The following is an 18702-nucleotide window of genomic DNA, read 5'->3' on the forward strand; positions in this document are numbered from 1 at the left end:
ATTATCATTTTAAAAATCTTTCCATAATAATATTTTTTATTTATAGACAATAACATGTTTGTTTCTCTTTTAGATGCTCCACCAAAGAAAGTTAAAGAAATGTATCTGAAAATATCGTATTAATTTTATTCAACAAATGTTTATTAGGCTATTTAAAATAAATCCTCTATCTGTAAGACTAAACAACCATCACTGAGGTCTAAAACGAACTAAAACAAGTGTAATGTTCGACGTCCACTTTGTTCTGATGAACCTGAACGCACCATAAGTCCCGCCCACCATCTTCCTGAGCCAATGGGATGACGTGTTAGAGCCGGGTTGTAGTCCGCTATACTTCACATGCCTAAGGTAAGCTAGCTGCTGTCAAACTCGACAAAAATGACACGAGTGATACAAAGACCTGTTTTAATTTCACCACAGTCTGAAAAATTTAACTCCGATGTAAAAAAAAAAAAACTAGCAGACTATTGCAGTAGCTTTATCTGTGCAGCTCTGCAGGGCATGAAACTAGTTTTCTTACTCACTAATATAAAGTGCTATTATAGCAAATCACGCTGCTTATTTAACTAATAATGTCGTAACTTTACAGCATTAATTATTCATCCTGCATGAAAACAAACTTTCTGTTTCTAAGAATCAGTCTCCCACTTTTCTGTTAATAAGCAGCCTCTCTTGTTGCAACATTTACGTCAATGTTATTACTAAATATAACGTAATAACATAGACTCTATGAGCATGATGCATGATCTGCTATGTTTAGTTAAATATAATTTGATATGGATGAAGTAACCGCAAAATACAGTGGCTGTGAAGACCAAAACAAACTGACAAAGTGCGAAACACTTTTACAAAGGTTGAGACAAATTTACATTTTAGAAAACAGAATTACAAAAGCAGAACACTTTCAGAGCTGGAGGTTGGAGCGGGTTTTAAAGAGGACATATTCTCCCCCTTCTCCACCTTTTCAAACAGTCCCCTGTGGTCTAAATGAAACATCTGTGCTGTGCTTTGGTCAAAATATAACATGAATCAAGAACCAGAGGAGGTTTGTGACCCTGAATAAACCAGCTCTCTCAGAACGCTCCGTTTTGGTGTGTGTGTCTCTTTAAATTCAATGAGCCTCCCCTGAGTTTTCCATGTAGACATCACTCCTTTAATAGCCTAATAGTCTGGGGGTGGAGTCCATGGGTGGAGATACCAGGGGAGGGGAGGGGATTTTTTTTTACCAGAATCCCACTGTGACATCACAAGGAGAGCACATTTGAAACGGAGCATTTTCCTCTGTGTTGTAAGACTTATGCAGACCACAAACAAAGGACTGGATGGATTTATTTCACATGTTGTGGGTCAGTAGAAACTCAGGTTACCAAATATATGTTCAAAAACACTGTAGAAGTGGATTCTTCAGAATATGTCCCCTTTAAACCTTTACGACCAACCGTAACATCGCTTCCGCCTGTCAATAATGTCAGCTACTTGATATTTGAATGTAAACATTGTCATACAATTCTACATGCTATACCTTTAAGTACATGTTCTGTAAGATAAAGAACCAGTTCACGGACAGAAGATCTCCAGTCAAACAGTACGTAACCTGGGTTATCCTCGGGGAGGTCGTTCCAAAGTTCAAGTTCAAGTTTTATCTTCCACTGCGCGATCAACAGCTCGTAAATATTCATCTCTGTAGAGTCGAAGTAAAACTGGCCGAGCCATCTGGAAGAGAGTAACAAGACGTGCGTCTTTTAGAGAACTTAAAGAGAGAAGAGTTCTGTCTCAAAGCTTTTTACCACACACAGGTAAGTGTTGTGTATGGTCTGTGTTATCATGTTAGAGGGGTGTCTGTGTGACGGCGTCTTAAACCCAGAGCTCGACTGTATAGACTGTGACCTCATAGAGAGTCATCATTACAACCGCTTAACTGTTACAGCACAGAAAGACAGGGCTGCTCAGACTGATGGACGGAGTCAAGTGTTTCATTCATTCACACAATTTTACAGCGTTACAAAACATAAGGCGCATGCTGCAACAACACCGCTCACACCTGCGGTTTGTCACGTCTGTGTGAAGGGATAAGGTCTCGTTCTTGACTTGTTCGTCTTGTTTTAGAGTCTTGCTTCTGTCCTCATCACTGTCACACTGTCACACCGAACAAAGCAGTTTAGATTGCGTTCATAACAAGGACCTAGAGAGGAGGAAACAACGTCAGGAAGTGCAAACTAACAGATTCAGTCTGATCGGACACACAGGTGCTGACAGGAAGTGACCAGAGGCAGAGCACAGGTGCTGACAGGAAGTGACCAGAGGCAGAGAACAGGTGCTGACAGGAAGTGACCAGAGGCAGAGCACAGGTGCTGACAGGAAGTGACCAGAGGCAGAGCAAAACTAAATCGGTCGGGCTCTATAACAGAGCATGGAGCATGTCTGTGTTTAACGCTCTTCTTTCTTTTGTTGCAGGTCCGATGCACTACTGCAGCACTCGGGGCGGGGTCTGTGGGTGGGACTTCCGGGATGTTCTGCTTTCAGGTTTCGCTCCCGACGGGGGGATGTTCATGCCCGAGAGTGTACCTGTGCTCAGCCCGGAGACCCTGAGAGGATGGAGGGGGTTGGATTACACCCAGCTGGTGGTGGAGGTCGCCTCGCTGTTCATCCCCACTCAGCTGATCCCCAGAGACGACCTGCAGGGTGAGCAGAGGAAATGTTTACAAGCTGTTCACATGGAACGAGTCGAGCAAAGAGAAGTTAGAAAAAGACAATTAAGTTACAACACAAGGCAGAACAATGATCAAAATAAAGAACAAAAGATAATCCCCTTTCCTCCATCCTCTGTCTCAGTCTTGGTGGGTGAAGCTCTGTCGGGTTTCTCGGTGCCAGAGGTGGTCCAGATCGCCCGGTTGAAGGGGGGTCTGTCAGTCCTGGAGCTCTTCCATGGAGAGACGCTGGCCTTTAAGGACCTGGCTATGACCTGCACCGTGCGCTTTCTCAACTACTTTCTGCAGAAGGAGAAGCACAGGGCGACTGTGGTTGTAGGTAAGAACCAACACCTGGGGCTCCATGTAAGATCCGGCTAAGAATGGAAACTGAAAAGCCGACATCATGCTCGTTTGTTCTGTCGGGCTCGAGGTTGAAAATGTAAAATAATAACATTGATGTGCATGGTCAGGGAGCATCAGGAGCGTGCAGAGTGTCACATCTTTCCCCTCTGCAGGAACGTCAGGAGACACCGGCGGCTCGGCCATCCAGAGCGCTAAAGGTCTGTGCGGGTTGGACGTGGTCGTGGTTTATCCTCGAGGACGAATCACTCCGGTTCAGGAGAAACACATGGTCACCTGTTTGGAGGATAACGTCCACGTGTTCGCAGGTGAAGTTAAAGGAGTAAAAGATGCCGTTGCTATTTAGGAATGGATTCCATTTTTCACACTCGCTGCTGTTTTTTTTTTTTTTTTTGGTGTGTCCGTAGCGGACGGCAGCTCGGACGACATCGACCAGCCTCTGCGGCGTCTGTTTGCGGATCAGGATCTGGTGAAGTCTTACCGCCTCATGAGTCTGAACTCTGTGAACTGGTCCAGAGTCATGGTCCAGCTCGCTCACTTCGTCTACGCCTACCTGCAGCTCAGCGGCGTGCAGCAGCAGGCGGAGGAGGCTGACGGAGACCTGCCCGAGCTGGAGGTGGTGGTGCCCACAGGAGGGGCGGGAAACATCGCAGGTGGGTTCAGTCGTTTGTTTGGCGTTTTTTTTGTTTTTTTTGTTATGCCTTTATCGTAGAGAGCACAGTGGAGAGAGAGAGAGTGGGGAATGACATGCAGGAAAGGAGCAACAGGTCAGATTTGAACCCGGGCCCTCGCTTAAGGGTCCGTAGCCTCTGTACAGTACATGGGGCCCACAAACTAACCGCTAGGCTACAGACGCCCCAGCTTCTAATATTCTGACTCAGACGAGTAACTGACTTAAGTCTCTCTCTCTCTCTGTGTGTGTGTGTGTGTGTGTGTGTGTGTGTGTGTGTGTGTGTGTGTGTGTGTGTGTGTGTGTGTGTGTGTGTGTGTGTGTGTGTCAGCTGGCTTCATTGTGAAGCAGATGGGGTTGCCCCTGAAGCTGGTTGCCATGGTGAATTCAAACGACATTGTGCACAGGACGGTTACCAGCGGTGACTTCTCTATGGCGGCTAGCGTCACACAGACTCTGGCTCCTGCCATAGACATCCAGGTACAGAAAAATAATCCCCTAAGTGTTTACAGGTAGGAGAAAGTATTTCATCTCCTCTCTGTTTTTCTCTCTTCTCTTCACTCTTTGAAAATGAGGGAGTGGGACGAGGTGGAGCGAGGGTCCGATCTGACAGGTGTGAGTGCTACCCCCGATCAGCACAAATCTCACTTAAGAACTAGTTCACAATAATGGGTAAAATGCAATTTTAGGTCATGTCACATTTGTATCTGTTTTTGGAGGGCATCTCGAGATCCTCCTCCCAGTGTCTTGCGACCCCTCAGGGGGTCCCCTCCCTCACTTTGGGAACCACTGAATTAGGGCACAAGTATGCTCGGTGCTTGACTTGTGTTTTTTAGGACCGGTAAAAAGAGGTCAGTCTCGTACTGAACTACTGAGACACCTGATCCAGGAATGAGCTGGCTGACACTGCAGAGGCACAGCAAAGTCAACAATGACGGCAAACCTCTCAGCTTGAGCGGTCAAAAACGTTTAGCCCTTCCAACACCTGCACCTGGAGAGTGACTTCCTACAATTTCTACCTGAGCTGTCGTCTTATAGCGACACCTACAGTCAATAAAAAAACACGACAATAACATGGCAGTGTAAGAAAACCCTTTTCTGGTCTCTTTCAGGACCCGTACAACATGGAGCGAGTGTTCTGGCTGCTGCTGGGGAAAGACGGCGCTGCAGTGAAGACGATGATGGAGGAGTTTCAACAATCACATCGACACTCTCTGCCTGCCAACCAACACAAACTGGTACCAACTGTTACTCTTTACGTCCAGACGGTTATATACCGTGGATCTACCCTGTGAGGATTGTCCTGTCCTGATCTTTCCTTCTGTTTTCAGCTGTCACAGGTTTTGTCGACAGGCTCAGTGAGTGATGACGGGATCCTGGAGACCATGAGGAGGTGCTGGGAGGAGAACCAGTATGTGTTGTGTCCACACACAGCTGTGGCTGTCTGGCATCACTACAACCGTCCTCATGACGCCCAAATCAACAGGTCGAATATACTGTGTCCATCAGTTCAACCACTTACTGTATTAACAGAGATATCTGACTTCATGGCAGAGATAATCAGGGCGTCTATAACTACAGAAGGAATTCAATTTGTTTTGTAATTTTGGGTCTTAAAGAGTAACAGTTTGGGGATTACTCTTCACAGGAGCAGTGCAACAGGCTTCAATGGCTGCAGCATTATCTTTCTGTGCTTCTGTCCATTTCAAGTTTTTGTTTCTGTCACTAGCCCGAGGTCAAAAAATCAACTTAAAGTGGGAGAGATCCTAAGCTTCTACTAAATCTCTTGTTGCAGGTGTTACATCGCGACGGCTTCTCCAGCCAAGTTCCAGACGGCCGTGCAGAGGGCGGGCCTTACCTTCGACCTACCTGAGGCCGTGCTGGCGTTGGACAAGTTGCAGACTCGTTACCAGAACCTGGAGCGGAGCCAGAACTGGTGCAAAGACTGGGAGCACAGACTGAGAGAGCAGATCCAGTCTGTGAGTGCAGTGAGGAAAACCAACGGGACTTACTACAGCTGATTTAAAAAATATATTATTTAGAAAAGTAGACGATGAAGAGTTTAAAGGGGAGGTCAGGTGACTCTCTCAGCTCGTCCTTGATCTCTGCACATTCTTATCTGGGCCGACAAAGACTCTCTTGTTGCTTCTCTTTTGGACTTTGGTCTTAAGTGTTGTAAAATCAGGCCATCTTTTTTATTCACGCAGTCATCCAACAATTCACAATGTTTCATCTTTATCATTAAAGTCAAATGGAAATAAATGTGAAACAATGAAACCATGCACTCTTCTGGAAGTTTAATTGCCTCAAAAATGTTTTTAAAAGATTCAAAATCTCTCGTCAGAAATTGGATTTGTGTCATTTTTAAATAGTTAATACCTAAATGATGAAACCAAACAGTTCTGGGGACTATAAAAGAGGAACTATCCACTGGGAAGTTCCCAGAGAACGACACACCATGGAGAGTTTTTTTCTGACTTTCGGGATTCCAGGAACTAAAATAGTTCATAGATCCTGCAGTGCAGGATCAATTTAAAAAAGGGAGGGTTCCAACAGTTCCTAGAACTATGAAAAAGTTCCTGCGGTCTGAAAATGCCCATAAACACTTTACCTCATATCCTTGGTTGTAGTATTTTGACTTCAAAGGTGAAGCCTATGCAAGTGCTTCAAACCTGTATTCTTTCCAATGGCCAGTAAGAGGCGACTCTTAGTTTATGATAAAATGCACTTCAGCATCAACAAAGGTTCTCTTCTGCAGTACCTCCCGTGTCCCTCAGTGCACACCTCTGTCACTATTTCACTGTTTTAAAGAAAATCATATATTGAGTTATATTTCATGCCCCCATTTACAGACAGGACAGTGTGTAGAGTGCGAAATCAGGGAAAGAGTGAGGAACGACATGTGGGAAAGGAGCCACAGGTCAGGCCCGAGCCTGGGCCGTCAGCCTGGACGACCACAGCCCCCCACACATGGGCCGTGCGGACCAACCACACCAGGCTACCGGGGCCCCAACTTTTTTCTCTCGCAATATTTCGACTTTATTCTTTAAACTTTATTTTAATTTGTTCTTAACATTTCTCATTCTTCTCTCAACTAATTGACTTAGACCACCGGTAATTCTAGACATTACGACTTTTTTCTCGAAATGCATAATGGAGAAAAAAAAATATATTCCTCCAATCATTAAATGTCTGGCCCTGGCCTTAATCCTCTTCCGTAAAAAAATAAAGAAAAAAAAGAATATTGGATATCCGTATGGTGTGTATTTTTCCGAGGTGCCCTGAACGCAGCACGACGTTTGACAGCTCGACGGCAAACATGGCGGCTGTTAGCTAAAAGAAGCAGTGGACACCTCACACCTGCGTCTCTAACCATCATTATCGACAGGCATTTTACCGGAATTGGTAATTATTTACGGACAACGACTTGTGGAGCTACCTTTTCATGATATCCTGGTGACTGTGGAGCCGTTATCCGGTATGTGAAGCCGGTTTGTAGCGTCACACGGAGCGGAGTAAAGCGACACAACAACAGAGGGCTGCTGAGGTCGGACTGTCGGTGCTGTTTATTCACCTGATGTTTCTCAGGTAAGACACGGATACACCTGAGTACACTTCATTACTGTTATAGGACCTTATTGTTTGATTTAAGGTGGTTTTCTGTGACGTATCGGCCGCCTGTGACTGTCAGCTGACACACCGCTCCTGGCAGAAAAGAAGAGAAAGCGACCTGAGTGGGCTGAAAGTCAAGGATTTTATTTTGAAAATCCAATTAGCTCATTAATTTATGACCAACAGATAAACAAAGATTTTACATTTAACCAATAAATGTTATATAAAAATGATTATGATGATGACAACAAAAAAAGGGAATCACTTTGAATTCTGTTTTTATTTATAATGATGAAAAGCTTTTTGTCCCCTGATGTAAAATAAACACTCAGCTTTAAAAGCGTCCTTTGTTGACTCTATATATAGCTCATCGCCCTGTACTTAAACTGGAGTTATGGCTCCACCCATGGGTGAATCATAGATAATCCTAAATCCAGACATAATAGGAGGACATGTGCAGCACGAGCATGACAAAGAAGCTCAATGTATCCAAGGAGGGTTATAATGTCATAATTAATGCATCCACAACAACAGTCTATTAAATGAATCACAATGTATGTTGATCATTTTGAATCTGTGAAAGTGACAAAAAGAAAGTGAGAGACAGTAGACAGACAAACTGTAATGGTTACAGTCATGTCTGGATCTGGATGGACAGGTTCAGGGTTTAAGTGTTAGATGAGCAATAGAGAGGAGGAGAGAGAATAATAGAAATAAATAAATAAATACAATAAGAGATTATTCATTATTGTGATGAATAAGGCTGCATTGTGCTGCAGTGGTTAGCTCTGTTTCCTCACAGCGAGGAGGTTCCTGGTCTGAATCCCCGTCTGACAGGAGCCTCTCTGTGTGGAGTTTGCATGTTCTCCTCGTGCATGTGTGGGTTCTCTCCGGGTTCTCTGGCTTCCTCCCACAGTCCAAAGACATGCTCGTTAGGTTAACTGGAGACTCTGAATTTCATACACATTCATACGCCGATGAAGCAGGGGGAGCAATTTGGGGTTAAGTGTCAAGGCATCAGACATGTAGCTGCAGGAGCTGGCGATCGAACCCCCGACTTTCAGGTTAAGAGACGACCGACTCTGACGCCGAGACACCGCCATCGGTCATCCCCACAACCACCGCCGTCCTCATTCATGCACGGCCTGCTCCGACATTGACCTCAGCAGCAATACTAGCAGCAATAGTAATACTTCACAGTGTTACAAAGACACTGTCGCAGCTGTCCAACACACACACACACACACACACACACACACACATTCGATGGCGTCTGGGTGGAGCTGACATTCCTCCCTTAAATACCAGACATGCTGCAGGTTCCTCTGAAGGGCCTCGTTGGTAGAGACAGGATATGAGGTGGCCCCTGAGATCTATTATACCTTAATGTTTGTCGTCCCTGAATTGCACCTAAAATATTTTTGCTATTCGCTGTATGACCCCTGACCTCTTAGCTCAAGGCTTATAGCCCTGCGGGAAATATATTGGTATCAGAATCAAAAACACCATTCTACAGGCTCTGCACCGGAGTGACAGCTGAATGTGGACTAATGTTAGACCATCAATGACATCTGTGGCAAGTTTTTTTTTTTTTTGCAATGTGTATCAACACTTGCACAAGTCGGCCCTTGTTTGCAGCCAACCGCGCATGTGTTTGAGAATCCGTCAGTAACAGAGATATCAACCCATCGGCTTTATAACCGAATGCATCAGTAAACAAGAAGAGAATCAGAGATGTGACAGCAAACAATCGGCCGGAGCTCAATTATTCCGAGTCATTTTACCCTTTTAAGCTAGCTCCAGCCTGTCTTTGGTACACTGATACACTGCAGGTGAAATGTCTAACCCCACCTGTCCCCCTTTTCTCTCTCCAGGTAATCTGTGAAGCACCCCCCTCGCTTCGTTTTCACCCCCCACCCCCTGCTGCTGATGTCATCACCAACAGCAGACCCCCCTGCCGCCTCCCTCTCCCCCGGGTCTCGTCTCCCGCCCTACACCGCCCTGGACTCCCTCTCCGTGTCGTCCCTGCTCTCGGGGGATTTAGACGATGGGGGAGAAGGTGGGGAGGAGGACGGGCTGGGAGACCTGGAGGTGAACCCGTACGATGGTTTACCGTTTTCCTCTCGGTACTACTCTCTGCTGGAGGAAAGGCGGAAGTCTCCGGTGTGGAGACTGAGGCAGAGTCTGCTGGAGCATCTGGAGAGCCACAACATGGTGCTGCTGAGTGCAGCCAGCGGGGCGGGGAAGAGCACACAGGTAACCAGGAAGTAACACACACGCAAGCATGTGGTGTAGGTTAAAAAATAACATTTAAACATACACACATTCCCAGAGAGCTTCAGGTGCAAAAGCCGGATTTTTTTGCCGACTTTATCTGGACTTTTTCCTGCCAGCCTCAAAGTAAAATATCCTACAACCAACTGGTGACAGAGCGTGCAGAGGTGTGTGTTGTTGTGTTTGGACTTTCCCTGTGGTGTCCTGGTTCTCATGACGGCAGCTCCTGGGTTCACTCCCCTCAGGCGGATAATGAACAGAACATTAAACCTTACACTGTGCCGCTGTAACCTGAACTCTCACTTCATTACACTCTGGGAACTCTTCCCTGCACCTCCACCTGCAGCGTTTAAACTTCATCCTACTGAAAAAACATCCTCTCTGTACGCTCACACTAGGTAATCCTCACCGGGCCCAAGCAGGTTTGACCGCCGAAGTCCAGTTTGTTTGACCGGTGTGAGTACTCCAATCCCTGCTCAAGCACGGTACACTTCCTTGGCCCTGACACGGTTGGATGATGTGGCCTTTGGCTCGGTTCAATTATTGTGGGAATACAAGCACGGGTACACAACCTGGACATGACGTGTAGCCTGATCAATGTGATCATCCTTCTCGACTATCGTTGTAAACGATAGCGGTTCACATTGGTCCGAGGTCGAGTGTTTTCTCTAAATTTAGGCTCGAAGCGTCCCTTGTCCTCGGTGTGCAGATCGTTGTTCCTTCTTTTCACTTTTTACCCGGAACATGTTTGAACTTTTCTTCTATTTAGAAAATATTTGGAAACTAGTTTCCTTTTGTTTGACTTTTAGATTAGTCAGCGTTTTGTTGCATCTATATTCTCTATATTTACAGAGGTTCAGATGAGCACATGAAAGGGGAAGGAGGTGGCATTATTTGTTTGTTTTAGTTTGGGGCTCCTTTTTATTTTGCTCTTCAGAGTCGATTTGAGATCCAAACAAAAGCTGGAAGCTGTCAGACTTGAGTGACTTATTTTAGGGTCTGTATTCTGTCGCATCTTCCTGCTCTTGTTGACCTTTTTTTTAAAAATTCTCTTCCTCCTAGAAATGGAATATGTACTGTACGGAACGCAACTCATCTTAATTAAAAAACCCTGATTTGTGTATTTTGACTAATGTATGGCCCAGGTTACCTTTTTTCTTTTCTTTCCTTTTTTTATTCCCTTCTTTTCTTTTGTCTTGTTTTACTCTGAAAATATCAAGAAAAAGAAAGTATCAAAAAACAGAATTCTCTTCCTCCTCCTTCGTCCTGCAGGTTCCTCAGTGGTGTGCAGAGTTCGCTCTGTCCTACGAGTTTTCTCAGGGTCTGGTCTGCTGCTCTCAGCCGTACTCGGTGGCGGCGGTGAGTCTGGCTCTGCGTGTCGCTGATGAGATGGACCTGAGTCTGGGCCTGGAGGTCGGATACAGAGTGTCTCATGATGACAGCTGCACACCTGACACCATGCTCAGGTAGGGGATCTCTCAGCCAACCAAGTGGCTGTTTACATCTCTGCCTCTAACGTCCCACACGGTGGAAACCTGTCCTGGTTTTAAAAACTGAAGTTCCTCCTGGGGATTTTCTTTTTGTCTAAATTGTCGAGAAAGAAGTCATGCCCCATTTTATTTTCTGACCTCATTTGTGTCATGTACAAAAGTCCTCTCCTCCCTGTGGTGATGTCGACGGCTTCATTGGTTTACACGAGTCTTCTCTGATATTGTTGCAGCCGCACCTCGACTCTTTGTTCTCTGATCCCCTGCAGGTCCCTGTCCAGGGTGGGAGTGAAAGCGATTTAGCTGGGACAAATGATCCCTGTGTCCTCTCCTGCACTCTATAATTATTAAATTATAAAGAAAAGTTTCCGCTTTCATCTATTCTGCCTTTCAGGTTTTTATTTAAATGTGTCTGGCCCCATCACTCAGAAATCTTTGCTGATTTCAAATGTCCTGGTTTCCCTCTCCTCAGGTTTGTCAGTGACACCCTCCTGTTGGAGGAAATGATGTCAGACCCCCTGCTGCATCAGTACGGCGTCGTCGTTTTGGACGAGCTGCAGGAGCGGACGGTTCCCACCGACGTGCTGCTGGGTCTGCTGTGTGACGTCTGCAGGCAGAGACCCGATAACTTCAGGGTGGTCCTGCTCACTCACCCGACGCTGGCTCCGCGCCTCTCCGCCTTCCTGGGCCCGTCGGTCCCTCACCTCAGCCTGGACGGTGTCCCCCCTTCTAATGAAGATGAAGAGGGGGGTGAGGAAGAGGAGGAGAGGAGGCCTGTTGAGGTGAGCCGGGTGGAGACGTTGTACCGGGAGCTCTCCGCTGGGAAGGAACCGGTTTCTGCTGCGTGTCACATGGTGCTGGATCTGCACAGGAGGGGGGAGGAAGGAGACGTGATGGTGTTTCTGGCCAGTGCACAGGTACATGTTTCATGCAACTCTTTGTTACATTTCAAAAAGGTCACAGAGGTCTTTAGTTGTTCTGGAGTCACATCCTGTTCAGAATATCGTAGTTTGACTGAAAGTCTGCAAAACAATCAGCATGTAGTTTGAGCAGAAAATGGTTGTTTTTTAATGACACCTGTGGACGTTAAGAGAACATCATGTGGTCTTTAAGAAGTCAGCACATTTTGGAAACACTATAATTAGGTGTCAGTCTACCTTCTCTACTTATTACCTGCTAAACTGTCTATCGGTCTGGATCTCATTTCACCAAAATAAAAAACCTTTCAAAGCATTGTTCACACTTTTGTGTTGTGGAGTTTCACCTCCTTTGTCTTGTAGAGGACTAAAAAGAGAACACCTCCACCTGAGAGTCCTCTAGAGTCTGCAGGTGTCTGGTGTCCTGGTTCACACGCAGGCACACACACATCTGTTGTGTATTCTCCATCCATGATGTGCAAAGCTCTCAGTACATATTGACCTTAAACTCTGCAGGATGCACATTTAACTCCCTCTAAGTCAACATCACCACACCTCCTGCTGCCCGACTCTCACCTCTCATCTGTCCTGGTTTCTGTTGAAGACTGAGCAGTGTGCGTGTGTGCGTGCGTGTGTGTGTGTGTGTGTGTGTGTGTGCGTGTGTGTGCGTGCGTGCGCGTGCGTGTGTGTGTGTGTGCGTGTGTGTGTGTGTGCGTGTGTGCGTGCGTGTGTGCGTGCGTGTGTGCGTGCGTGCGTGCGTGCGTGCGTGCGTGTGTGTGTGTGTGTGTGTGTGTCACATGTGTCAGCTGAGATAAACCCACACAGTGAATGCTGGGTGATTAAAAATGAAATGAGACGTCTTTGTTTTGATCCATGCAGGAAGCAGAGGAGTGTGTGTCCCTGCTGGAGAAGGAGTGTGTGGCTCTGAGTCCTCAGCTCGGTGCGCTCAGGATGGTCCCCCTCCATGCGGGGCTGGGCGGGCAGATCCAGCGGGTCTACGAGGCCGACCCCTCCACGCTGCGGGAGAACGACAGCTCGGACGCCTCAGCGATGGGAGCCGGAGGTCCACCTGGAGTCAGAAGGAAAGTGTTCCTCACTGACACGCTCGCCGAGGCTTCTTTCTCCCTGCCGGCGATCCGCTACGTCATCGACACCGGCCTTCAACTCAAAACTGTGAGTCTGTGATTTAATAAACCAAAACCAAATAAATTTAAACATTTAGATTTTAATGCAGGGTGAAACATTGATTTAAACTATTTTTCTTTCTCCCTGATTTTCTGCTGCAGGTTTACAATCCACAAATAAGAGCCAACTCTCAGGTGCTGAGGGCGATCAGCAAACATCAGGCCGACATGAGAACCCAAAGAGTGAACAGCACCCTCCCAGGTAGGTCAGCGGACTCTGCTGCTGTTCAGGTGAAACTGCGGATTCAGTTCAACAGTGTCAGTCTCTGGATGAAGCCTTTGAATAGGTTTCACTTTGGCTCCCCCCTAGTGGTGGGATAAAGAGGGACATTTTCTGTGGATCCAGCTGTTCTAAAGCATGGAGGACAAAGTCAACTTGGTGTAGTTTTTTAACCCTTAGAGCTCTGCCACTGAAAAGTTCAGTCTAAAGGTGCACCGATAGATCAGTGGGCGACCAGAATCAGCTGATTTTTAAGCCTGCTCGGCCCTGACCGGTGACACATATATACGCCCCCTGCTGCTGCGTCTTCACTGCATTTTACACATCATGCAGTATAACCTAATGACGCCAATAAAAAGCTTTGAAGTAAGGATGTAAGACAGAAGCATTTAAGTTCTACACACAAAAGAATGAAAGCTTTAGCTGTTAAAGTTTTTATTTTGGTTCATTTTAAACATAACTCCTGGTGATCTGCTTGTAGGGCTGTGTCTCCGTCTCTACCCTCCGTCTCTGTATGAAGAGGGGATGGGAGAGGCTCACTGTCCGGGGGTGATGGAGGAGAACCTGAGCCACTTGGTGCTGCTGCTGAAGAGACTAGATATCGCCGACATGGGACAGTGCAAGTTCCTGGACAGACCAGGTAACCGTCATGAACTACTGTCAATAAAACAAACATTCTCATTGAAGAGTTCTATGACGGGGATAGTTTCATGCTGGTTTGGTGCATGTGTGTGAACGGCCAAATCAGGACGATTTCAGGAGCCGTCCTCCTGAAATTCTCTCAAAGTTTTCAGGAGTGTGTAATATGTGAGAACATTTTAAGCAAACAGAAGACGACGTTCAGCATACAGGCGTACATTTACACCAAAACTAAACGCATGATGTGTCCATGGTGATGTCATATAGCTGCAGAGAGAAAGATACAGACACAAACAGTGATAGAGATAAAACTTGTTTCTACTTTTAACCCTGTCTGCTGCAGTTCATTGGCATTAGAGGGTTATATTATATAATATTTAACTTCCTTGTTGCCTCATCTGATCACGATCAATGATGTGTACAGCAGCAGCAAAGAGACTTTTTGCTGGTTTTGAATCTACACTTCCAAGTCCGAGAACATCACCTTCCTTTCTCTGTCCTCCATGTTTATTTCCCCTCTCTCTCTCTCTCTCTCTCTCTCCCTGTCGCTCAGCCCCTGAGGCCCTCATGCAGGCCCTGGAGGACCTGGACTACCTGGCAGCTCTGGATGATGATGGGAACCTGTCCGAGGTCGGCATCATCATGTCCGAACTTCCTCTGGAGCCGTCGCTGGCCAAAGCGCTGATCGCTGCCTGCGAGTACGACTGTGTGGATGAGCTGCTCACTATCGCTGCTATGCTAACAGGTGGCTAAACAAGTGAACCAAGGGTCAGGAGAATAAACTCTGCAAATGTTTTGTGTGCACATTAAGGGGTCTAATATAATCTACTCATGATAATGTGCATAAAGTCAAAGTTATCAGAGAATAGTAGTCAACAAAAATGTTTGTGACCCAGCTCACGCTCTCTGTTCCACTGATTACAAAAGGTGAACAGGTGAGTTCTGACCTGCTATCCCCCTACTCAATACAGTCACAGTCGTTAATGCTCTGGATTTGTTTGGACCAGAGAAGGTAGGCGGTTTTAAGGCACCCCCACACGGCCCGTTTTGGACACCCCTCGGTTTTCCAGATATAAGAGCAGTTATCAGGTCAAAGCAACAGGTGTTGCAGTGATGGAAGCGGGCAAGAGAAGTGGTTCAGATAGAAGTGATTGTACCCGACCTAAAAAGCCTCTGCATGTTTCTAATAAGCTGCACGAGCAGAAACGTGCTCAAACTAGGATCAATATTGGAGATGATTTTGAAAAATGGAGAGAGGTTAGAACACAGAGGTTTACAGACCGATGCAGAGCTGGCTAAACACTGAAGCTTCAGTGTCCACCACATGGTGACCTGAGTGAGCATCGACTCTAGAGAGGAGGGGGGGGGGGGGGAGACAGCTCTCTACAATGTTTTAAATTCAGACTACAGTACCCATTTTAAACACTAGGTGTCAGAGTTACATATTTCTCCTTTAAAGCTCAAAATGTGTGAAAATATAATCGAGGTTAAAACCGTCATAATTTGACTTTAAGATATAAAAACAAGAACTAACATTTACTCATTTCTTTCTCCTCTTTTAGCTCCATCGTGCTTCGTGACAGCAGACCCCAGCAGAGAGGAGGCAGCTGTCACTCACTGGAGACCTTTAATGCACACAGAGGGAGATCACATGACTCTCATTAATATTTATAAAGCCTTCATAGAGCGTACGTATACTCCAGCCTTCATTACTTTAACAAAATGTAACTTTGGAACCAAACTGTGAAGTCTGTTCTGACACTTGCTGAGGTCTTATTAGCATGTTGTACTGAAGTAGTAATTGTTCCCTGGGTGATGTCTGCAGATAATCAAGACGAGGCGTGGTGCACGACGAACTTCCTGAGTCAAGCAGCCTTACGATTGGCTGTTGTGATCAGGGCGGAGCTTCTGGAGGTGATGCAGCGGATAGAGCTTCCTGTTTCTCCTCCTGCGTTTGGATGCCAAGACAACTGTACGAACATCAAAAGAGCGCTCATCTCGGGCTTCTTCCTCAAAGTAAACGCCGTGTATCCAATCCTGCAGACCTCCTCCAGCGTTTCCTCTCTTTGCTGTTGGTCATACATGTTTTTGTCTTGGTCTTCAGGTGGCTCACGACGTGGACGGCTCAGGTAACTACCTCCTTCTGACTCACCGCCACGTGGCTCACCTGCACCCCTTCTCCTCCTACCTGTGTCGACAGCCGCGCCCCGACCCCCCCAGCTGGGTGCTCTACCACGAGTTCACCATCTCCAGAGATAACTGCATCCGCATCGCCTCTGAAGTCCACCCTCAGATGTGAGTCAGACGGCGTCACTGTTTGATGGATTTTTTTTATTATTTTTTATATATTTTTTGGGGGCTTTTTGTGCCTTTTAATGGAGAGAAAGGACAGTGGAAGGGGTTGGAAATTAGGGAGAGAGAGAGAGTGAGAGGGGAATGACATGCAGGAAAGGAGCCACAGACCTGGGCCGCCTGCTTGGAAGTCGTCCATCGTGTCCGTCAGTCTGTCACTTGATTTGTAGTTCCTGCAGGTTTGATCAGATTGAAGACAAACTAAAGTCACTATCTGTTACAAAGGAGTTTACTTGTTTTTATGCATTTTATTTTTTGTGTGCTTCACATAAAACTGACGCCATTTTTGTCAATTAAAATTGATTGTAAGATGCTTTTTTTGAAACCAGAACAAACCGCTGCATCGCTCCATCTGAAGCCGCCAAACTCCATTTACAAAAACACTAATTTTACAGATCAGAGAGTCGCTCGTCGGCTGCTGCCTTGATGAGTTATTTCTTGTTTTACTGTGTTACACAAGAACTGTGTTGGATCTGAGGCTATCATTTAAAACGCCTGCGTCGGATATCAACACAAAAAAATCTAACCAGTGGACGCACATGTAGACCAGCGTGTACAGTGATCTGTGTGGTTAAATTGCTGTTTTTGTCAATGGAGTCTAGCGACGTTTAAAATGAGGATGTAGAAAAAGTATCTCACTCTTCAGAAAAAGGTCCATATTTTTATGGCTTTTAATCTTGAATAACAACTTGAGCCTGTCAGGGGAGAAAAGAACAACAGGTTTCACGGCTGCTGAATCACCTGTAAACGATTTTAGGTTCTTTATTTTGTCTTTAGAGTAAGATGACGTCTCTGTTGCAGGCTGGTGGAGCTCACACCTCAGTACTACCTGGGAAACCTTCCCTCGAGCGACGGCAAAGAGCTGCTGATGGAGCTGAGGCAGAGCCTGGAGCCGCCGTCGTACGAGCAGGACGGAGAGTCGGACGCGCAGAGCCGGACTCACAGGGACGCCACAGAGACGAGCACGGAGCTCTGCGTCGTCCAATGAGACAGAAGAAGAAGAAGGAGGAGGAGAAGTTTGATGTCTCAGGAGAGGACACTGAACCCACCATGGTCACTTTAATATTTGAGCTGAAATTTGTACGAAATCTGAAATCTCATCTCAGGTTGAATCTCTCGGATGTGATTTCAAAAAGACTTTTACTATAAAAAAAATGAACTCTTAATATATCTGACATGCAGTGGCTTTGGAAAATACTTTTCCCTTTGTCGTGTTTACTTAATTCTTGATATTATTTAGATTATTTTTTATTTAATGAGGGATTTCTGTGTGTCTGTCTGTGGGGTGTTCAAAACATCGGTTTTAGATTGTAGCACAACAAAAATACTTTATTCAACGTCTTTTCTTTTCCATTTAAAAGCAATAAAATAAACACTACAGCAGTGAGCGCGCACACGATCATCAGAGCACGTTCGACTTCTATGCAGAAGCTTCACACTGTGATGACGAACTGTGGAGAATCTTTTCCAGCTTTTTGATACCGTTTGTATGACGTTTCCTGGTTTTGATCCTCGTTCTGCCTTTCTCTCTCTTATATCTGTGTCAGCGATGAAACTCTTTCTTGTCCTCCTTTTTAAATGGATTTGTCCGACACGTCCCAGCCGAGTGATTCCTCGCTCTACAGCGGCCTTTTTTAAGGTCTTTTCTCTGCAGTCTCACTCTGTCCGACGTGATATCTCTGTCTTGTATTAAATGCAATCTCCAGATTTATTTCTCAGCATTTCTGTTTTTCTTTGCATCAGATGTTTAAAACATCAGTGATATTTGTTTAGGGATATTCCCCTTTAAACACATAAACTTCAGCTTGGACTTTGTCTTCTTGTAAAGGTTCTGTGTGCAGAAGAAAAAATGTTTAAGTTGAAGGTCCAGCTTTAAAGCACACAGAGGACCGCGTGCTGTCGACTGTGATGTAAGCTGCAGCAGATCCTGCACCACCGACCTCAACAAGTGCTATGCTAGATTTAGAAGAGTACAGCTTAGTGCACGAGGTAAGAAACCTGGACGTTGCATAAAAAGTGTACGTACATACAGAGCTAAGAGTGAAGCCAATGCAGAGGTGTTAAATTTGCAATACTTCTAAAGGCCAACAGGGGGCGACTCGAGGAGAAAATGTTCCTACTTCTCAGATGATTTCCTCTTTAAACATTTTCCTCTTCAGTTTATGGTCTCAATCTCTAGTTTCAAGTCTTCTTCAATCTGCCTGATGTTCATTTAATAAGTCATGTAAAGTTGTAACAAACTCAAGAAGAGAGCGGAGAAGAACAATCTGGAGAACAGAAAACATAATGAAGCTGTT

General features: G+C 45.7%; 2 protein-coding genes across 2 annotated transcripts; both read left to right on the top strand.

Moving 5' to 3' along the window:
• The first annotated feature begins 2459 nt into the window (after positions 1–2459).
• On the top strand, positions 2460–6002 carry thnsl2 (threonine synthase-like 2). The gene is made up of 8 exons (XM_061060623.1): positions 2460–2682; positions 2833–3027; positions 3206–3358; positions 3458–3703; positions 4052–4200; positions 4833–4958; positions 5052–5206; positions 5516–6002. Exons 1-8 carry the CDS (start codon positions 2460–2462, stop codon positions 5739–5741), a joined length of 1473 nt encoding a protein of 490 aa, XP_060916606.1. The 3' UTR covers positions 5742–6002.
• A 1005-nt stretch (positions 6003–7007) lies between these two features.
• On the top strand, positions 7008–18116 carry dqx1 (DEAQ box RNA-dependent ATPase 1). The gene is made up of 12 exons (XM_061060611.1): positions 7008–7308; positions 9207–9588; positions 10879–11072; positions 11566–12010; positions 12890–13183; positions 13297–13396; positions 13896–14054; positions 14607–14798; positions 15616–15741; positions 15879–16069; positions 16158–16348; positions 17207–18116. Exons 2-12 carry the CDS (start codon positions 9262–9264, stop codon positions 17391–17393), a joined length of 2406 nt encoding a protein of 801 aa, XP_060916594.1. The 5' UTR covers positions 7008–7308; positions 9207–9261; the 3' UTR covers positions 17394–18116.
• The last annotated feature ends 586 nt before the right edge of the window (positions 18117–18702 follow it).

The sequence above is a fragment of the Labrus mixtus genome, chromosome 17 (genome assembly GCF_963584025.1).
Source record: "Labrus mixtus chromosome 17, fLabMix1.1, whole genome shotgun sequence".
NCBI classification, from domain to species: domain Eukaryota; kingdom Metazoa; phylum Chordata; class Actinopteri; order Labriformes; family Labridae; genus Labrus; species Labrus mixtus.